The sequence below is a fragment of the Camelus dromedarius genome, chromosome 8 (assembly GCF_036321535.1).
Source record: "Camelus dromedarius isolate mCamDro1 chromosome 8, mCamDro1.pat, whole genome shotgun sequence".
Taxonomy (NCBI): domain Eukaryota; kingdom Metazoa; phylum Chordata; class Mammalia; order Artiodactyla; family Camelidae; genus Camelus; species Camelus dromedarius.
The window spans coordinates 26363766-26381553 of NC_087443.1; the positions used below are offsets into that span (position 1 = coordinate 26363766).

General features: G+C 54.5%; 1 protein-coding gene across 1 annotated transcript; it reads right to left on the reverse strand.

The window, feature by feature from the left end:
* Positions 1 to 1712: 1712 nt before the first annotated feature.
* PPIF (peptidylprolyl isomerase F) lies at positions 1713 to 7519 on the reverse strand. Its single transcript, XM_031461061.2, has 6 exons — positions 7235 to 7519; positions 5950 to 5980; positions 5318 to 5406; positions 3383 to 3479; positions 2823 to 2898; positions 1713 to 2710 (listed from the first exon to the last, which is right to left on the reverse strand). The coding sequence occupies exons 1-6, from the start codon at positions 7427 to 7429 to the stop codon at positions 2575 to 2577; spliced, it is 624 nt and encodes a 207-aa protein (XP_031316921.1). The 5' UTR covers positions 7430 to 7519; the 3' UTR covers positions 1713 to 2574.
* Positions 7520 to 17788: the final 10269 nt, after the last annotated feature.

Genomic DNA, 17788 nt, shown 5'->3' on the forward strand with positions numbered 1-17788 from the left:
AGGCCTCCAACAGAAAGCCCTCCAGACTGGTGGGTACTGGGTTCTAGCCCCTGCTCTGCCAGCTGACTCTCAGGGTCACCCTGGGCAACCGTGACCCCTCTTGGGGCCTCAGTTTATTTGTCTGTAAAATGTTGGACTAGTTGGACATTAACCACTTGTTGTTATCATTGTTTCACTCAAGGTCCTTTCTGCAAATGAAGTCCCATGCAGAGCCCCAGTAAGAAAAAAAGAGGGTATTGTTGCCCCCAAACCGGCCTCTGTACCCCGATGGCCAAATTGAGACTCGGAGGGAGAGTAAAGTTTGTGGAGAATTATAAAAGAGCAGCTTTATTGCTTTGCCAGACAAAGGGGAATCAGAGCAGGCCCATGCCTCAGAGACTGTGGACCCATCTTGGGGTTAGTGTCCTGAGGTTTTATAGAAAAAAACAGATGGAACCAAAAGGCAACAACGATCAGGGTGTTTTCCAGGGTGCTACATTCTTCTTAACCTTGATGAATCCAGCTGGCGTCCCGGAGAAACTCTGGAGGGTCTGTTCATTCTTCTGAGCCTGTCAGCCCGTGACCACTTTGCTGGAATACGGCTTCTGGGTTAAAGGATAAGCCATTCTGGGTACACAACGTATAGGGAGTGGGAGTGGAGAGTGTAGCAAGTGAAACAGAGATGTGGGTTTGTCAGAGAAAAGAGAAAAACAAGTTTCAAGAATTTTAGGTCCGACTGAATCAGCAAACGGTTTTAGCATCAGGGAATCCATTTTGTTAATTAGTTTCCCCCTTGTTCAGTATCTGTGATTGAAATGGGGCTCAGGGGCCCATGCCCCTTGTCTGAGGACCCCCCCCCCAAGGATCTTGAGAACTGTGTGAAAACTGCTAGGCCAGCTGAATTCCCAACCCACGCAGCTGAACCGACCTCGTGGAAACTCCCTGTGACCCCAGTGACCCAACTCCAGCCATGACCTCCGAGTGACTGCATCAGCCCGTGACCTCACGTAACCTGAGTCAGGGGGCCCGGTACTCCAAATGGCCCAAGTCCAGCCACCGAGACCTCAGGGTGATTCCCAGGACCTGTGACCACACACCATCAGACTCAGGGAACCCCAGTGTGAGGCAATTCTAATCACATTGTGAGTGGAATGCAATTCTTCTGTTATTCAGACTGTACCGCCCCTCATTGTTTAAGGAAGTTCTCAGTCCTCCTCCCACCCCTCAATCTGCCCTCCCCGTGAATTCAGAAGCACCTGTAAGTTAACTCTAAATTTAAACAGCACATCTAGAGTAAGTAAAGTCCACATCTAACCTGAGATAATTATGGCTCCTTCTCCTTTAAGACTCTGACCCACGGGAGACGCTGTCCTCATCACTCCGGAGTACCCATCAAGACTGTGTGCCAGGGATGGTGTATGTACTTTACACAGATCACATCTGACCCTCACCACCCCTGTGAGCTGGGCACTGTTAACCCATTACACAGCTGAGCAAAACTGAGACTGAGTCACCCAGAGGCGGAGCCAGGGCTCTCATACAGGCTGTGGACACTCGTTTCCTCATCTGTAAAACAGGATGACAAGAATACACTCACAGGTTGCTAGAGTGATTGACAGTCCATGGAAAAGGCCTCAGCAGAGCACTGAGGGCTAGCGGTACCGCAATAAAGGCTGGCTCCAAGTATTTGTGTTTCAGACACTGCTTCCTAAAGCCACGGACACCAGACAGTCTTCTACAGAAAATAGGGTTTATTTTCACATTTAAGGTGAACACAAATCAGTGTTCCAGAAGTGTACATAATCAGTAGATTTAATTTATTAAACACAGCAGAGAAACATCAAAGCCCACCGGGAAATACACTTTGACTTCCTTCCAGGGCATGTGGCACTTACAGGTCATTTCTGTTTTCAACTTGGGAATTCACATTGACGAGGCACAGCTCGCAGGGGGTCTGTTCCCAGGGTCAGCTGCTTCCACCCCGAGGGACTCCCCCCAAACAAGAGCAGCAAACCAGCGGGATTCACAGTGGCTGGGATATAAGGTCTTGGCCATGGGACCTTCACGAAAACCCGGATTGTGCTCCAAAGGCAAGCTCTGAGGGTCTGTGGCTGGTGCCACTGACTCAGGTCTCACCACGGCCTGGCGTAGTTAGTGTCACAGCTTTGGCTCTCGGCACTCTTCTTAGTTAAATTATTCCAATTAGGAAGATGACATTAAACAGATATTCCAGCCCTTTCCAGCAACCAGCTTTCCCCCTCGGTCAGAGAAAAGGCAGAAACTGCCCTGAAAGCTAACCTATCACCACCTCCGACGTCCAAGGCACAGGTGAATTTGGGCAGGGTGATCACAGGCAATGCCTGATGAGGTGTGGTGAGACGGGGTCCATGACAGATGTCTAGAAACGGGTGGCGGGGTAGGGCGGGCACTGGGGAAGCAGCCTGGTGGGTCCTGTGAGGTCCCATATTCCTGAGACGGTGGGGTGAGCACAGGCAACTTCCAGGGGTCCCTGAGCTGGGAGCCCGAGGCAGCCGTCTGAGTGAATCAGCTCAAGTGCAGCAGCTGCCACCGGCCTAGTGCCCTGGCCACAGCGGGTTAGCTCAACTGGCCGCAGTCTGTGATGACAATCTTCTTGGATGTCTTCCCACTCTTGGAGCCGAAAGATTCTATTTTCTTCACGACATCCATGCCTTCTTTGACGTGGCCAAACACAACATGTTTGCCATCCAGCCTGTGAGGAGAGGTGAGGCAGGTGAGCATAAACGAGACTGGTGCAATGTCACCCAATGTCACGATCCCTCCTTCCCAGAGGGCCTGGAGCCAGGAGGCAGCAGGCTACTCACCAGTCTGTCTTTATGGTGCAGATGAAGAACTGGGAGCCGTTGGTGTTGGGGCCTGCATTTGCCATGGACAGGACACCTGCAGGAACAAGCAGGAGTGAGCCAGGCTGCCCCCGGAGTCACCTCACCTGGGAAGTCACTCAGCAGAGCAGAGGGCACAAATCACATCAAGGATGCTTGAAACTGGGGCTCAGAAGCAGAGAACCAGGGCCCAGAAGGTGCAGCTCCCCAGGGCCTGCCCACCTTTGCTGCCCCAGGAGGAGAGGGCCTTGTGGAAGTTCTCAGTGGTAGAGCGGAGTGGAACCCCCAGCCCTGAACTCTAGACTTTTCCACATTGGGTCTTAAAGGTTCTCTCCCCCAGGTTCTTAACGGAAGGTTTGTTTTTCAAACTGAGCACTCAGAATGAAAAAGCTCTAGGCAAACCCAACAAGGGGTACTGAAGGAAGGAGGCTGTGTGGCTGGATGTGGAACAGTCAGGCTGCAGCCCTGAGGCCTGCTGGGCCAATGGAGGCTGGGTCACAGCTCTGGGCCACACAGACTGGGGCTTGGCAGCCCGCACTCACCTGGTCCCACGTGCTTCAGTTTGAAGTTCTCGTCAGGAAAGCGGCTTCCATAGATGGACTTCCCCCCTGTGCCATTGTGGTTGGTGAAGTCGCCAGCCTGCGAGCACAGAGTATCCTCTGAGTGGTCACCACCAGAGCTGGCAGAGGGCTGCTGCTCCAGTGCTGGGACGCAGCCCCCAGCCCACCCAGGGCCCACCCAGCCGGAAGCCCTCAAGCAAAGGGGTCAAAAAACACCCAATGCTAAAAGGACTAATGCAATACTAAGGAAAATAAGCAAAAATAAAATACAGCTTAAATATTTTCTTGTCACAATAACTACCCTGGTTGCCAAATGATTCACTTTTTGTCTGAGTGAGTTTTTCAATGATCCCCCCAAAATCTTGGCCATTCTGAGATGATTCTTAGTGACCTAGAATTTTCTACCCACAACGCTTGGAGGGTAAAGAGGGAGGAGGCCAGAAGCCCCCATTCCCAAGTCTGATCCGCAGGGAGCAGCAGCAGCAGCTGCAGAGACAGTGCCCTGTGCCAATGAGTTCCCCTCCCTGTCCCAGCATCTCCCCTTCACCGGCCTGGGGGCTTCCCAGTGCCGTGCAGGCCCGGGACAGAGTCCACCCAGGGCTGGCATCCTTCCTCATGGCCTGCCCGAGGCTTCTGTGGGGAGCCATGGCCAGAAGAGCCCAGGGGCTGCCGGCTGCCAGCCCCAGCCCCCAGCTGTGGTCATGTTGCTGTTTTCCTGAGACGGGATCCTCAGGTGAGAGGGGTCACTTGACCAGCCCAGCTGAAGCATCTACAAATGCCAATAAGGTATTCCCAGAGAGGGACAATTCAAAACCCTGGGCTGGGCCTCTGGGTACCACCATCCCATGCCTCTGAGTGCCCTCAGGCTTTGCGGTCCCTATCCTTGCCTGTTGCCGTTCAGAGGAAGCCCCCAGCCCGGCTCAGGACATCTGTGTCAGCTCCTGCTTCATCCACAGTCTCAGGCAGAGCTGGGAGCCTCCGCGGCAGAGAGCCACAGGCTGTGGTCAGGCCTGTCCCACAGCCACAGCCCCTGCCCCTCCCTGCATTCATCACACTCAACACGTCAGCAGGCCCGGCCTCGACCCACTGCCACACACGGCAATGTGATGACAGCTACCAGGCTGGAGTGGAGAGGATGGAAGGGAGGAGAACTCCGGGCTGAGAGGACTGCAGAGAGGTCATGACATCCATGCCCCTGCCTCTAGGTGTGCTGGCCTCGGACACTAAGCCCCGTCTTAGCAGGGTCTGACCATACAGAGGATAACCCCAGCACAGCTCGGGGTCCTGGGCCCTGAGGAGGTTCTCGCTGTCCACACCTACCCCAAAACCTCTGACACAGCAGAACTAATGCTTCTGAAAAGGAGGCAGGACACATAACAAAGAACATACTCATTTAACTCATTTACTCATTTAAGATGCCTTTCTCTGCAAAGAGAGGCTGCAAGTCCAGACCTGTGTGTTCTTGTCTGTGGCCGGTCTCTCTCCTCGTCCTCCTCCTCTCCTCTCCCTTATTTCCCATGCCAAGTGGTCGGTGGGACACCCTGGGGGACACGGGCTGAGACTGTCTGAATACCCTGGTCCTCCAAAGCCTTCAGGTCTACCCCCAGGCACATTACACCTGGATGCCGGATCACAGACCACTGCTCAACTCTCCTGACCCCGCCAGGCAGGGCCGTCCTGCCACTTGCCCTGTTGCTTAACTCCTGGGGCAGGGAACGTTCTGTGGCAGCCAGGACAACCGTCAGCCTCTCTGAGTGGGAGGACAGGCCGAGAGAGAGATCGCAGTTGCCCTCCGGTCAGTCCTTGCCGGGCACCAGGCATGTGCACACTGGTGACACCCATGACAGTCCTCTGGGGCGGCTCCGTCACTATCCCCACTTACAGAAGAGGAACCGAGGCGGGGGAGGCGGGCCATACCTGGCACATGAAGGACGGAATCACTCTGTGAAAGGTGGAGCCCTTGTAGCCGAAGCCCTTCTCCCCGGTGCACAGGGCTCTGAAGTTCTCTGAGGGGGAAGGAAGAGGTGGGTCAGCAGCACCAGGTCAATCCAGGGGCCTCAACTTGTTCCAGTTAGAACCCCTCCACCCCCAGGGGGTGAGTAGGGCATGGAGAGACCCCCATCCCCGGGCCTGCTCCGGCTGTATGACCTGGGACAAGTCATCGCACACCCTGACCTCGGTGTCTGAACACCGTGACAAGACCACACGCTCTTGGTTGTTCCAGCACTGGGTCAGTAGGGCAGGGAGTCAGAGGGCTGTGAAGCCACCACCCTGCTCCATCGGGCACCAGGAAGGAAGAAGTTCTCCCAGGGGAAATGTACATGTGTCTTCCACTGATTCTGAAGCTGCTACTGCACAGGTGGCAGGCCCAACTCTGAGGGTCAGAGAGGGACAGAAGGCTGCCCCGGGGTACCCAGTAGCTGAGTCATTTGTGGAACTCTCATCTGGTCAGAGGTCTCATACCCAACTCCTCACCATCCCACCCACCTCGCCTTGCCCCTCTCTCTTCCACGGAGACCAGACTCAGAAGGCCCCAGGCCCTGTCTTACCTGCGGTCTTTGGGACGACATCTGCCTTCAGCTGTGGGGAGAGAAGAGGGACAAGATGGTCAGTCCAGAGGCAGGTGAAGGAAGGAACCCCCTTCGGCCCAGGAGATGGGGCATTCCATTTCTGTCACTCCCAGCCCTCCGTGGGAGGCCACCTAAGCAGCTATCACTTCTGTCAGCTGTTTCCTGAACCCAAGGCTAGAAGGAAGCAGTGTCGATGTCCTAATCTGTCAAAAGAGATGACAACACCATCCTGGCTACTTCTGGGGACAGAAGTGGCAAAGCCGCTGCAGCTGAGCCCAAAGTATCAGAGACCCAGGGCCTGGAGGTAGGACCCAGTCCAAGCTCCTCAATGCACAAATGGGAAACTAAGGCTCAGAGAAAGGCAGGAGCCGTTGGGGGAAGGGAAGGTTGGAGCCCCATCCGAGGCTGCTTCCTACCTCCCAGCTTCAGGGGCTCTCTGGTGTCACACCTTTAAAGTAAATAGGTGCTCCGCATCTTCAGGAAGAGAAAACGGAGACTTAAGTGAGGCCCCCTTGTTCAAAATGGGACGGGACTTGAGGCCTACACCCGAGCTTCCCCTGTTAACCTTCCAGGACTGTGTATTTGTATCCTGCTTTGTTTTTGCAAAAAAGCCCAAACAGCCGGGACAGGCGCTGATTGTTACGGGGTGAGGGTGGGGGGTTGTTGGAGTTGGGGCGAAGAGCTCCAAGCACTCTGCCTCGACTCCAGGAGGGATATCCTGGCTCTGCCAGGTGCCAGGACCCTGTGACCCGTCCCATCCAGCCCGCACTGCCGGGGGAGAGGTGGCCCCAAACCACCTTTGCTCACCTGTGAGCCCGACTGCAGGGGTGCGGCTGGGACCCGCTCCGCCTTCTACAAGGGCTGCCACATGAGCGCCCAGCCAGGCTCGTTGCCGGGACCCCGGAGCCCCCTGACGCCCACTTCGGAGCTCTGGGCCTGGGCTTCCACCCTGTGAGGTCTCGGAGTCCCTCCCCGACCCCGGGGCCGGCTGGCGGGACATGGCCCTCCTTGCCTACAATCTGACCTTGAGCTTTCTCCTCTACACGCGCCTTCCCTCCCGCCTCCATTAGCCCAAAGTTCTGAAAGGAGGCCTGGAGAGATCAATGTGATGCCCCTTCTTAGAGATAGGGAAACTGAGACCTAGGGCCTGGGAGCTGGAGGCAAGGTCACTCAGCGAGCCAGGCGCAGCGCCGGCCTGGGGCCCAGGTTCTCCCGGCGCCGTCCCCCCACACCCAGTCCACAGCAGTTCGGTGCGGTGTCTCACCTCCAGCACCACGCGGCCGAGCGGCTGCCCGTCGGCGCCCACGTCCAGGTACACTAGCGGGTTCTCGGAGGAAGAGGACGGGTCGCGGGCGCTGCTGCCGCCACTGCAGGCGCGGGCCGCGGGGAGGCGCAGTGGCACGGAGCTCAGGCCGGGGAGCCGGCCAAACAGGCGAGGGCTGCAGCGCAGCGCCAGCATCGTGGGCCCGGGTCCCAGCGGGAGAGCGGTGGGTCGAGCGGAGAGGACGGCAGCGACGGTCACGCGCGCCCAGAGGGCCGAGTCAGGGGCGGCCGCGCGCCGCCGCCTTTATTGGCCCATCCGGCCTCGAGGCCCCGCCTTCGCCCCGCCCCCTCCGGCCTGTCCGCGGGCGTCCTCTGCCGGCCCCATCGGGCATCGCAGCCCGGCTGGTTCGGCTGCGGAGCGTGAAGGCCGTTGAACACACCCGCGCAAGGGCCAAAGACATGACCGACAGACACACCGGAGCAAAAGGAGGCCAGTTCCCTTTTGTGAGGGTCTCAATAGATGGAGGGAAAAAGAGAAAAAGTGCAGGGCGAGGGTATAGCTCAGTAGTAGTGTGCGTGCTTAGCATTGCGAGGTCCTGGGTTCAATCCCCAATGCCTCCATTAAATAAAATAAATAAACCTACTTACCTCCACAAGCAAGAGGAAAAAAATTTAAATGAAAGAGAAAAAAATGCTAAAACGTGATTAGCTTCAAAATATGAGTATCCACATGTTTTTATCTGAGTATAACAAAAGTCTTACATTTGAGTCTTTTTATAGGCTGCCTCTTCTCCCCCTAGGCCCTGCAGAAAGAAAGACAGATAGACAGACCAAGAGAGACTGTGGCACTGAGACTCAGTCAAAGACAGGTGGAGATGAGAGGCAGAATTTAGAGTGAGAGGTGGCAGGAGGAGACAAGCAGAGACATCTCCCATGGTGACTGCATGTCCTCCTTGTCCTAGCCTGGGCCTGTCTCCAGATGCTTCTACAAACCAGTCCTTCTTCCAGACTCAGCCTGCATCTGTCATGCTTCCACCAGACCTCCAGCCCTAAACCAAGACTGGGTCTGACTCCCGTTCCCCAACTCCACACATCAACAGCCCTGGTCCCCAGCAATCAGGGCAGATGGCTGCTGGCTCCCCTCCCACTTCCACTCACCCTGAAACCGCACCTGCAGGTGATATAGCACAGGGGCCAGTCCATAGTGGGTGCAAGGAAAAGTGGGAAGGCAAGACTGGAAAAGAAGGGGAACTGAGTCTGGGGAACCAGTGAGAGGAATTTACCCCACCAGAAGCCTGGGGGCATGGGGGTCCATAGGAAATGAATAACAAGCAGGGGCCCCAAGAGAGCATCTCAACCACCACCTGCGTTCTCCAGATGGGCGACTGAGGCCCAGAGAGGGGAAGGCACTGCCCAGAGATAGAGAATGCTAGAACCTCCAGGGCCAGCCTGTGCCAGTCCTCCCAGACCTCTCTGGGCCTGTTTCCCCTCTGCAGAATACAGTGTGATGCTAATCTCTACCCTGCTTGTTTTCCAGGTCTGTTCCAAGGAAAAAATGAACAAGACAGAGAGGACTTTGTCAACTTCTAAGCACTGTGCTGTGAGCATCAGTGATGGACAGAGCCTAGACAGTCTTTGCTCAGGGTTTGGGGCTCAGACAACAGTGGGCCTCAGCTGCAGGGGCTCAGAGCTCTGTGGACCCAGAGAAGAGTGTGGGGGCTGGGCCTTGGAGTCAGGTGGGCTTCAGCTGGGACCAGCTCTAGACTGACCTGCCCCAGACCCTGAATCAGCTCCTGGGAAGGGGTCAGGCAGCAAAATACTGACCCTAGCCAATTCATGAGGTCAGAGCAGAGTGTTCTAGGCTCATGAGCATGCTGGCTTGGCCCTTTTCTGGAAGTCCACAGTCCCCTTCTCTGTTCCTGGCCCAGGAGGGGTCTGGTCTCTCAGTGATGCCCCAGCTGCCTCTTGGAGCCCAAATGCTCCCCAGGTCCCAGCCCAGGCTGGAGTCTCACTCTGTCCTGGGGAATGGCTTATCCTTTTTTCATGATTGTGTCCTAAGTAGAACAGGCGGAAGTAGGAAGCTGGCTTGCTTCTTGCCCCATCTGGGCCCTCAGCTCATCTCCCAGATCCTCCCCAGTATCAGCACCCACTGCAGATTTGGCAGAGGAGGAGAGGAATCACCCCATGTCAGTCCCAGGCCCTTGGCTCACACAGCCCTTAGCCATGCCGAGTGAATAAGTGGTCCCCTATTGTCCCTTAGGCAGGCACCTGGAGGCCTCGGTATATCCACCATCTGATGGAGCACGAGCGGCCCTGCCTCAGGGGAGAGCTCGTTTCATTCTCGAAGCCCTTCGTCAGTCCTTAGCTCGGCTGCTCCCCACCACAGCCTGGAGGAGTTCTGCTGCACAACTGGGGAAGCAATGCCCCACGAGCTGAGGAGTGAGTTGCCCAAGGGCAGAGTGTTGGAGCCGGGAGGAGGCCAACTCCAAGATCAGAGGTTGCCTGTGTCAAACCTTCTTGCTGTCATCAGGGAGCTGGTACTTGGGACAGGGTGGGGAGGGCAAGCGAGATAAGCCTTAGACAGATAACAAGGCAAGACAGAAACGGAGGAGTTACCCAGGGGGCTGTGGAACAGGGGGCAACACTGCATTTGAGGAGCAGAGACACAAAGATGTGGAGAGGAGATTCCAGAGGGGTGGGTGAGCCAAAAACTAGCCCAGAGCTGGGAGAGGCCAGGACACCTTCAAGGAAAGGCCATGAGCTGAAAGGTTGACAGGGGAAGGGGAGGGGGTATGACAATCACAGAGGGTCCTGAAGGCCAGGCTGAGGGCTAACATTGTTGGATAGCACTGGGGAGCCATTGATGGTGCTATCCCCTATCCCCAGGCTCCTGGACTGAGAACCAGCTTCCTTCACTCTTGTTACACCTTCTGCCCTCTTCGGAAAATCAGACGTCATCACTACCTCTTGCCTAAGCCAGAGAAAATTCCACCTTCCCCACAGGCTCATCTGTGAAGTCATTTCTACTGGTACTGACTTCAGTGGCATCAGGAGGAGGGACAGTCCCTGGGCTGAGCCATGAATTGACACATGCCCAGCCCTCAAGGACTCCCAGCCCAGGTGAGATGGGGCAGGTGTCACCACTCACCTGGCTCCGAGACTATTTATAGACTCTGTGTCATCCTCAGAAACAGCAGTTTGTCTCTGCTCGCCGGAGTGGCTTCTTATCCTGGGTGTTAATGGTTTTCATTACCCAGGGATTTTGTAACACCATCTTTAGGTCTCGCAGAGCCAAAGAACAGTCAGGTCATGCTGACATCCAGGGGTTGCAAACTCAGATACCTGTGGGGGCCAGGTAGTGACACACCAGAGTGAAGCATGCCAGGCAAGGCCATAGGAAGTGAGTGGAGGCTGCACTGCATCCAAATGCCCCAGTTAAAGGGACAGCTGCTGCCCAGGTCGGCCAGTTGTTGTATGTGGATTGTGGGTCCAGTGTAGCCAGATCTCATTATATAATAACAACTGAAAACTTTCAATTCTGTGGAAACTTCCCAACTTTTAAATGTTGGAAACTCATTTTAAAATAAAATTAAACGCTGAATGAGCCACAGCAACATAGCCACAACCTAGCTGGGGCCTCTTGGGCCAGCAGTTTACAAGCTCTGATCACCACTGTTTAAATGAGAGAACTGAAGCTCAGAGAAGACAGGAACAGGTCACACAGCTGGGAAGTCCTGGAACTGTGGTCAAAGCCCTCTCTTCACTCTTGCCAGGGCCTTTTCAGAGCACCCACTAAATGCTGGTCCTGAGATTTGGCCAGGGGATACAGAAGGACAAAGATGGGGACAGGCAGCTACAGGGCAGTGTGATTATCACTACCTCCTGCCTCTCCCAGGTGGCCCATGTGCACAGCAGGGGGAGTGTTGTGGTTGTTGGAGTGTAAGAAGCTACAGTGGTCCTGGAGAGGGGCTGAGAGAGAAGGTGGCCCTGCTGGGGGCACAGGGTGGGATTTTCCAGGAGGGGCTGAGAGAGAAGGTGGCCCTGCTGGGGGCACAGGGTGGGATTTTCTTGAATGATCAATGCCAGTGTCAGTCGGTGGGACAATGGACCTCAGGCTGAAGCAGGCCTTGGACTTCATCTCTTTTGGTTCCATCTAGGGGACTGGGCTCCAGGAGAGCATCTGTGGTGGGCAGCTGACAGGAAGCCTGGTAGAGGTGTTCCTAGGTGAGAGCTCAGAAAAGGAGCCAGACCCTGCTAACAGGCCTCTGTGATCGCTGCTCTCTGGGGGTTTCCCCCGAATTCCCAGGCTTCACAGAGTCAGTACGAACACATCAGCCTCCCTCTGCTGCTTCCAGGAACCAGGGGTGGGTCTGGTCTCAAGTTAGGTGTCACCCGTGCAATCCAGGATGCTGTGGGCCTCAGGAGAGCAGCCAGCAGGGCAGGGCAGGGCACGGCTCACCTCTACCCCCAGCCCCAGCTACCTGGACACAGAGTGGAGCAGAGGAAGCTCGCTTCTGAGTGCACCTGCCGTTCACTGCAGTCTGGGTGGCCCTGGGGGCTGAGGAAGTCTTCCTGAGAAGCTGCCATCATAGGAGTTTGGAAGGATGGTGGAGGCAGGCTCTGGGGGAACAGTGACTGTCAACAAGGGCCAGCCCTGGTTGACATTCACTCATCCGTTTTTTGTTTTATTTGGGGGGGGGGGGCGGGAGGGGGCGGAGATGGATAGGTAGTTAGGTTTATTTATTTATTTTTAGAGGAGGTACTGGGGATTGAACCTAGGACCTTGTGAATGCTAAGCATGTGCTCTCCCATTTGAGCTATACACTCCCCCCCCATCCATCGATTCATTCATTCTACAGCTGTTAGCTGTGCCCTTACTGGTACCTGACACTTTTCCAGGTGTTAGGAATATGGTGGTCATTAGACAAAAAAGTAAACACGTTCTCATGGGCAAGAGAGAGAACAAAATTTTTTTTTTTTAAAAGGAAAGAAAGAAAAGAAAGACAATTTCAGATAATGGTGCTGCACACCAGTGAGGCCAGGTGACATGCCTTAGAGGTGAGGCTTTTCTGGGAGAAGGCTCAGTGTGGTCTGACCAAGGAGGAAAAAACCTTGGACCACAACACGTGCAGCTGTGTGAGCTCAGGGAGGCCGTTTGGGGCTTCTTTGAGTCTCAGTTTCCTCATCTATAAAGAGGGTTTAATAATGTCTGTGTCACAGAATTGTTCACATTAAGGAAAATGCCACGGTGAAGGGCCTTGAACATGAAGGCCTCTGTGAATGTATGAAATGAATGAATGAATGCACATCACCTAGCCCAGGCCAGCTGAGGAGACAGAGTCAGGGTGGGAAGGAGGGTGATTTTGAGTGAATGATCTGCACCCTAAGGTGCACCTCTGCATGTGGATTTTTACTGCTGTTCACCCAAGACTCCCTTTAATTATATAATAGTGCCATCCTCACACCAACTCGTGTGTAGTGTTTGGAGGCTTCTTTAAGGATCTTCACAGCCACCACGTCTTTTGATTCACAGAACAGCCTATCTCACTTGATAGAGGAGGAGGCCCGGGGTCTAAGTAGGGAAGTGGTAGGCAGCCCAAGGCCGCACAGACGAGCCAGCCCTTGAGCCAGGGGCCTTGGGTGTGGGCTCTCTCCACTCTGTACAATGGTTATGATGGTGCCCTTCCCCACGCCCAGCCCCACCGAGGCAGGCGGTCTCGAAGACGGACCCCAGTGACGCTCTGGTAGTCACGGCCTGGCATCATCTCTTTGCCTTGGCTGTGGGCTGGGCCTGCAGACTCCCTCCCAGTGAGCAGAATATGGAACAGTGACGGGATGCCGCTTCCAAGGTTAGGTGACAAAGAGACTGTGGTTTCTGCCTCGGGCTTGCTCTCTCCCTCTCTCCCCCTCTCCTCACCGCTGCCCTGTTAACACACTCAGGCAGCCTGCGGAGGCCCCTAGCAACTCCGGGAGGGGTCTGGATGTGGCTCCTCTGCAGCCGGCCAACAGTCATGTGAATGAGCTTGGAAGTGGATCCTGCAGGCCTGGGAGAGCCTTGGGTGACTGCCGCCCCGGCTGGCACCTTACTGCAACCTCCTGAGAGACCTCGAGCCAGGCGACCTGGCTAAACCACGCCTGGACACCTGCCCCCAAGAAGCCCTGAGATAATAAATGCTTGTTGCTTTAAGCCCCTCAGTGTTGGGTCATGCGCTACGCAGTAAAGGCAACTAGCAGATACTACCCATAGCACCCTGCGCCCCGCCAGGGCCCTTTAAAGCCCAGCTCCGATCCCCTTGCTCCAAACACAGCCCAGCACTGACCTGCCATCTCAGCAGGCTTGCGTCACCAGCCACTCTTGGCAAAGAGTGGGGACAGTCGGGGACAAGCGGCCCTGAGAGACAGGCCTGATGTGTGTTGGTGGAGACGTGGACTGGGCTGCTATTTTTGTCTCATTCCTCTGAAGGTGAATACTTGAAGCCTGAGAGAGAGAGAGGGAGCTGGCAGGAAGCCCTCAGTGAGAGGGCCTGAGGTGGGTTTTGGCCTTGGCATCCCAACGTCCCTTACTCACTTACTGACTCCATGCTGGGCTCTGCACTAAGCACTTCCTAGACATCGCCCCAATCATCAGGAGGACCCTGCAAAACAGAGGTTACCCCTGTCATACGAACTAAGGAATGGGTGCCCAGAGAGGGCAGGTGGTTTCTCCAAGGGCACACTAGTGTCAAGCAGCAGCGTGAATTCTTCCCAGTCCCCCCCCGGCTGTGTGTCTTCCTTCAGGAGTGGGTGGGCGCCAAGTGGTACCTCGTAGGTAGACTATGCCAGATCACCCCCACCCCCAGCCTTCATTCCAGCTAGCCGGACACCATGCCTGGTGACTAGTCCTTGTGATAACTCTGCAAGGGAGAGACTTCCGTCCCCATGCGGTGATGACAGCTTCAAGCCTGAGAGGGAGCCAGTGACTTGCACAAGGCCACACAGATAACAGGTGGCTGAGCAGGATTTGACCCCAGGTCTGGGTGACTCCAAAGCTTGCACTGTTCCCCCACTCGCTGTGCCTTCTTGCCCTAGAGATGCCACCACTGGCTTCCAGCCCTGCAGGAATGGTGTCCACTAGCACAAGTGAGTAACACATAAACACACAGCACTGAGTTTATTCACGTATTCCCTGCCCAGAGTCAATAGGAAAAGAGCCACCGGCAGGACCCAAGAGCCTCCCAAGCAAGCTCAGGTGAACCTTTGTGCACGCCTCCCCCCACCTATGTGGACCAGCCCTGACTGGCATCCTCCCTGCCAGGTTCCCTAAAAGTGGGACTTGAGTCTTTGCCACGATTAAGACGCTGTTTGGGCAGATGTCATCTGAGCTCCGGGCTCTCTGCCCTGCGACTGCAGGGAGGCAGAGAGCCTGCAATTCTGCAGTCCCCTTTCCCTTTTTTCTCCTGTTGACCTGTGTAATTTTCTTGATTCTCTTAGCTCGACCCTCAGTCTCTACTTAGTCATATCGATACCTCTCCCTTCTCCATTTGAATAAATCCCCTTTGAATCAACATTACTTACCCTCTACATAATCGAGATTGCCCACCACTGATGGCAAGCGTTGGGTTTTTATTCCAATGAAAATAAGCACTAGAAAAAAAAAAAAGAAAAGAAAAGAAGCACTAGAGATAAGAACAGTTGTCATTTCTTGCACATTTAATAAACTGCACATGGTAAGAATTTACAATATTTCTCAATACTCACAAGGTCCTTAAGAATAGGTGCTAGTGTTCACTGCTCTTTAAAAATGAGGTCTCTGAGCCTGGCAGAGGTTATGTGAGCTGTCTGAGGTTACAGGGCCTTCCCCCTTGTTAAGTTAAGTGGCCGAGCAGCCGGCTTTTGGCCCGGCTCAACCTAATCCCAGAACTAATCTCCACTGTCGTTGAATTTTAGCACAGAAGGTCAGCAGGTGCAGGTCAGGCTGGGAGAGGCCTCAAATTATGTAACAGAGATCTCATTTGTTAGATGAGCAGAGGCTCAGAAAATTGATCGACTTGCATGCTGTGTTCCTATGACAGCGTGTCAGCACCTCGGGCCCTGGTGCTGGGCTGGCCTGAGCACACGGGGAGGTCACGGGGTCGGCCGCAGCTGCGTGTGCACAGGCGGCAAATTCAGCAGAAGGTGCAGCCGGGAAGGGAGCAGGGAACGCTGGGCATCAAAGGGGCAGCTCTAGAAAGGCTATTCACTAGAGGAGGGGTGGACGGGAGGCCATCTCCAGAGTGATGACGACTCTCACGGGCAGAGGACACTGTGGGGCTCCCCAGGCCTCACGCTGGACCAGCGGGACCCAGGTTTGGGCTTATTCAGACAAGAAAGCGTTCTATCAGTCAGTGATATCACAAAACGACACTTTAAAGTAGTGAATTCCCCATGACTGGAGAGATGCCACAGGATGAGTGATGGGACCAGGTAAACTGTGAGGCTCCTTTCCGTTCTGAGACTCTGTAAGTCAGTCCCCAAAGGTGGAGGCAACTTGGGAGAGCGAAAAAAGAGCAGAGCACAACCTCAAATTCCTTGACTGGCAGGTTCTTTGAGGGACATGCAACATGAAATCGTAACAACCAGATGAGAATCCTAGCACATGGTTACTGGTTCCAAAATGGTCAGAGGTTTTGAAGCATAGAAGCAAGTGGTAGGAACTGTAAAGAAAAGTACATCACTCCTTAGTGGCATGCGCATTGTGAACGTCAGCGCTGCCAGTCCCATCAGGCACTGCGGCTGGTCGGTCAGACTGCTGCTTACTGGCTGGCCCTGCCCCTGCCCTTGCCCCACAAGCAACTTTGTAGGAGGCCTTGTTTGCTGAGGCTCCTCAGTCCCGCCTGGCGCCAGCCTGGCCTGCTCAGCCGAGCCCCTCCCCAGGGCTGTCCCCACAAGCCATCTCCTCCAACAAAGGGCCAGTGTCTCTGGGAGGGCAGGTGCTGTGCAGGAAGGATGGCAGCCAGGCCTGCAGGGCTTCTGGGTGGTCAGATCACAGAGGAGTGACCAGGCCCTGGCTGGCTGGGGTCAGGGCCGGCAGGCTCGTCATTCTTTTTGTTAGTTTTGAACCACTGCCCCAGAAAGAGGTCAGGGAGGGAGGCAGGTGGGCAGAGGCTCAGGCTGGGGAGGTGTGTTTGCCAAGTCGGTGGCTAGAGGCTAAATGAGGGTCCACCAGGATGGGTGCAAATTCTCTACCCTTCCCACCGCTGGCCCCTCCCCAGGCTCCACCTCAAGCCCCAGGCCCCAGCTTGACCTGAGACCAGCAATGTAGAGCTGGAGTCCATCCCCTGCAGCCAGGAAGGAGGCCACCCTTTGGCACAGTAGCTGGTACCCCCACCACCAGCCCCCGTTTCCCTCTTGGCCAGCTCCACCAGACTATTGAAACTGCTACTCAGGCCCACTGCCCACCTCTCTGCTGCCAGGTTTGACCACCTGCTGGTCCTACAGGGTCAGCCTTCAAAAATCCACAGTTGGCCCATCAGCCCTGGGAAAGTTGCATCACCACCCCCTACCTCCAACAGGAGGACACTTCTCTGAGTACAGGCTGGTCACAAGCAGGATTTAAGCCAACGATGGGCCAGGGCTGCTGACCACCTCAGGCCATATCAATAAAGGCCAAGTATCTAAAATGAGGGAGGTGAGAATCACCTTTGTTATTTGCAGCTTACACTAATGAGAACAGGACTGTCTACAAATATGGGAAGAAGTGTCACAGAACAAAGACAAATAAATGGAAGTTTCAGAGAGGGACGAATGAAAGCTACAGCTTTCAGGGCAGCATGAGGATAAATAGACATCTGTCAAGGATTTCACTTAGGTTGTATTTTTCCCACCAGTTCATAAGCTCCTTGGGGGTCTTGTTCATCTCAGTAACTCTGCCACCATCCCGGTTTCTTACTACCTGCTGTCACTCAGCTCATGGTGATGGCAATAAATACAGGATAGATCAATGGGTGGATAGATGGGTGGGTGGGGGTGGGTGAGTGAGCGGGTGGACAAACAAATAAACTGCTGACTTCACAGACGGGGCTGGGTGAGTCATAGCTGCCTGAATCCCGCACTGGAAGTTCAGGATAAAAGCTGCATGATCCTTACCAGCACAAAACCTAGGCTTCCCAAAGATTTCTTACAGAGGGCATTATACATAAGAGAAAGATGGATAACTTAGACTTCATCAGCATTAGCAACTTCTGTTCATCAAAAGACATCATTAAGAAAATGAAATAAAGAAGTGAAGCCATATCTCTAAGAGATGATGGGTATTCACTAAACTTATTCTGGAAATCATCTCATGGTGTATGGAAGTCAAATCCTTAGGCTGTACACCTTAAACTTATACAGGGCTGTATGTCACTTATAGCTCAATAAAACTGGAAGGAAAAATAAAAATAAAATTCACAAAGTAAATATGTGAAGTCATAAACTGCAAAGATATTCACAAGGCATATGCCTGACCAAAGTTCATATTCAGTACACATACAGAGCTCCTATAAATCAACACTAATAGGCCAAACAGCTTTCATCAACAGTAGTCAAAAGACGTGAA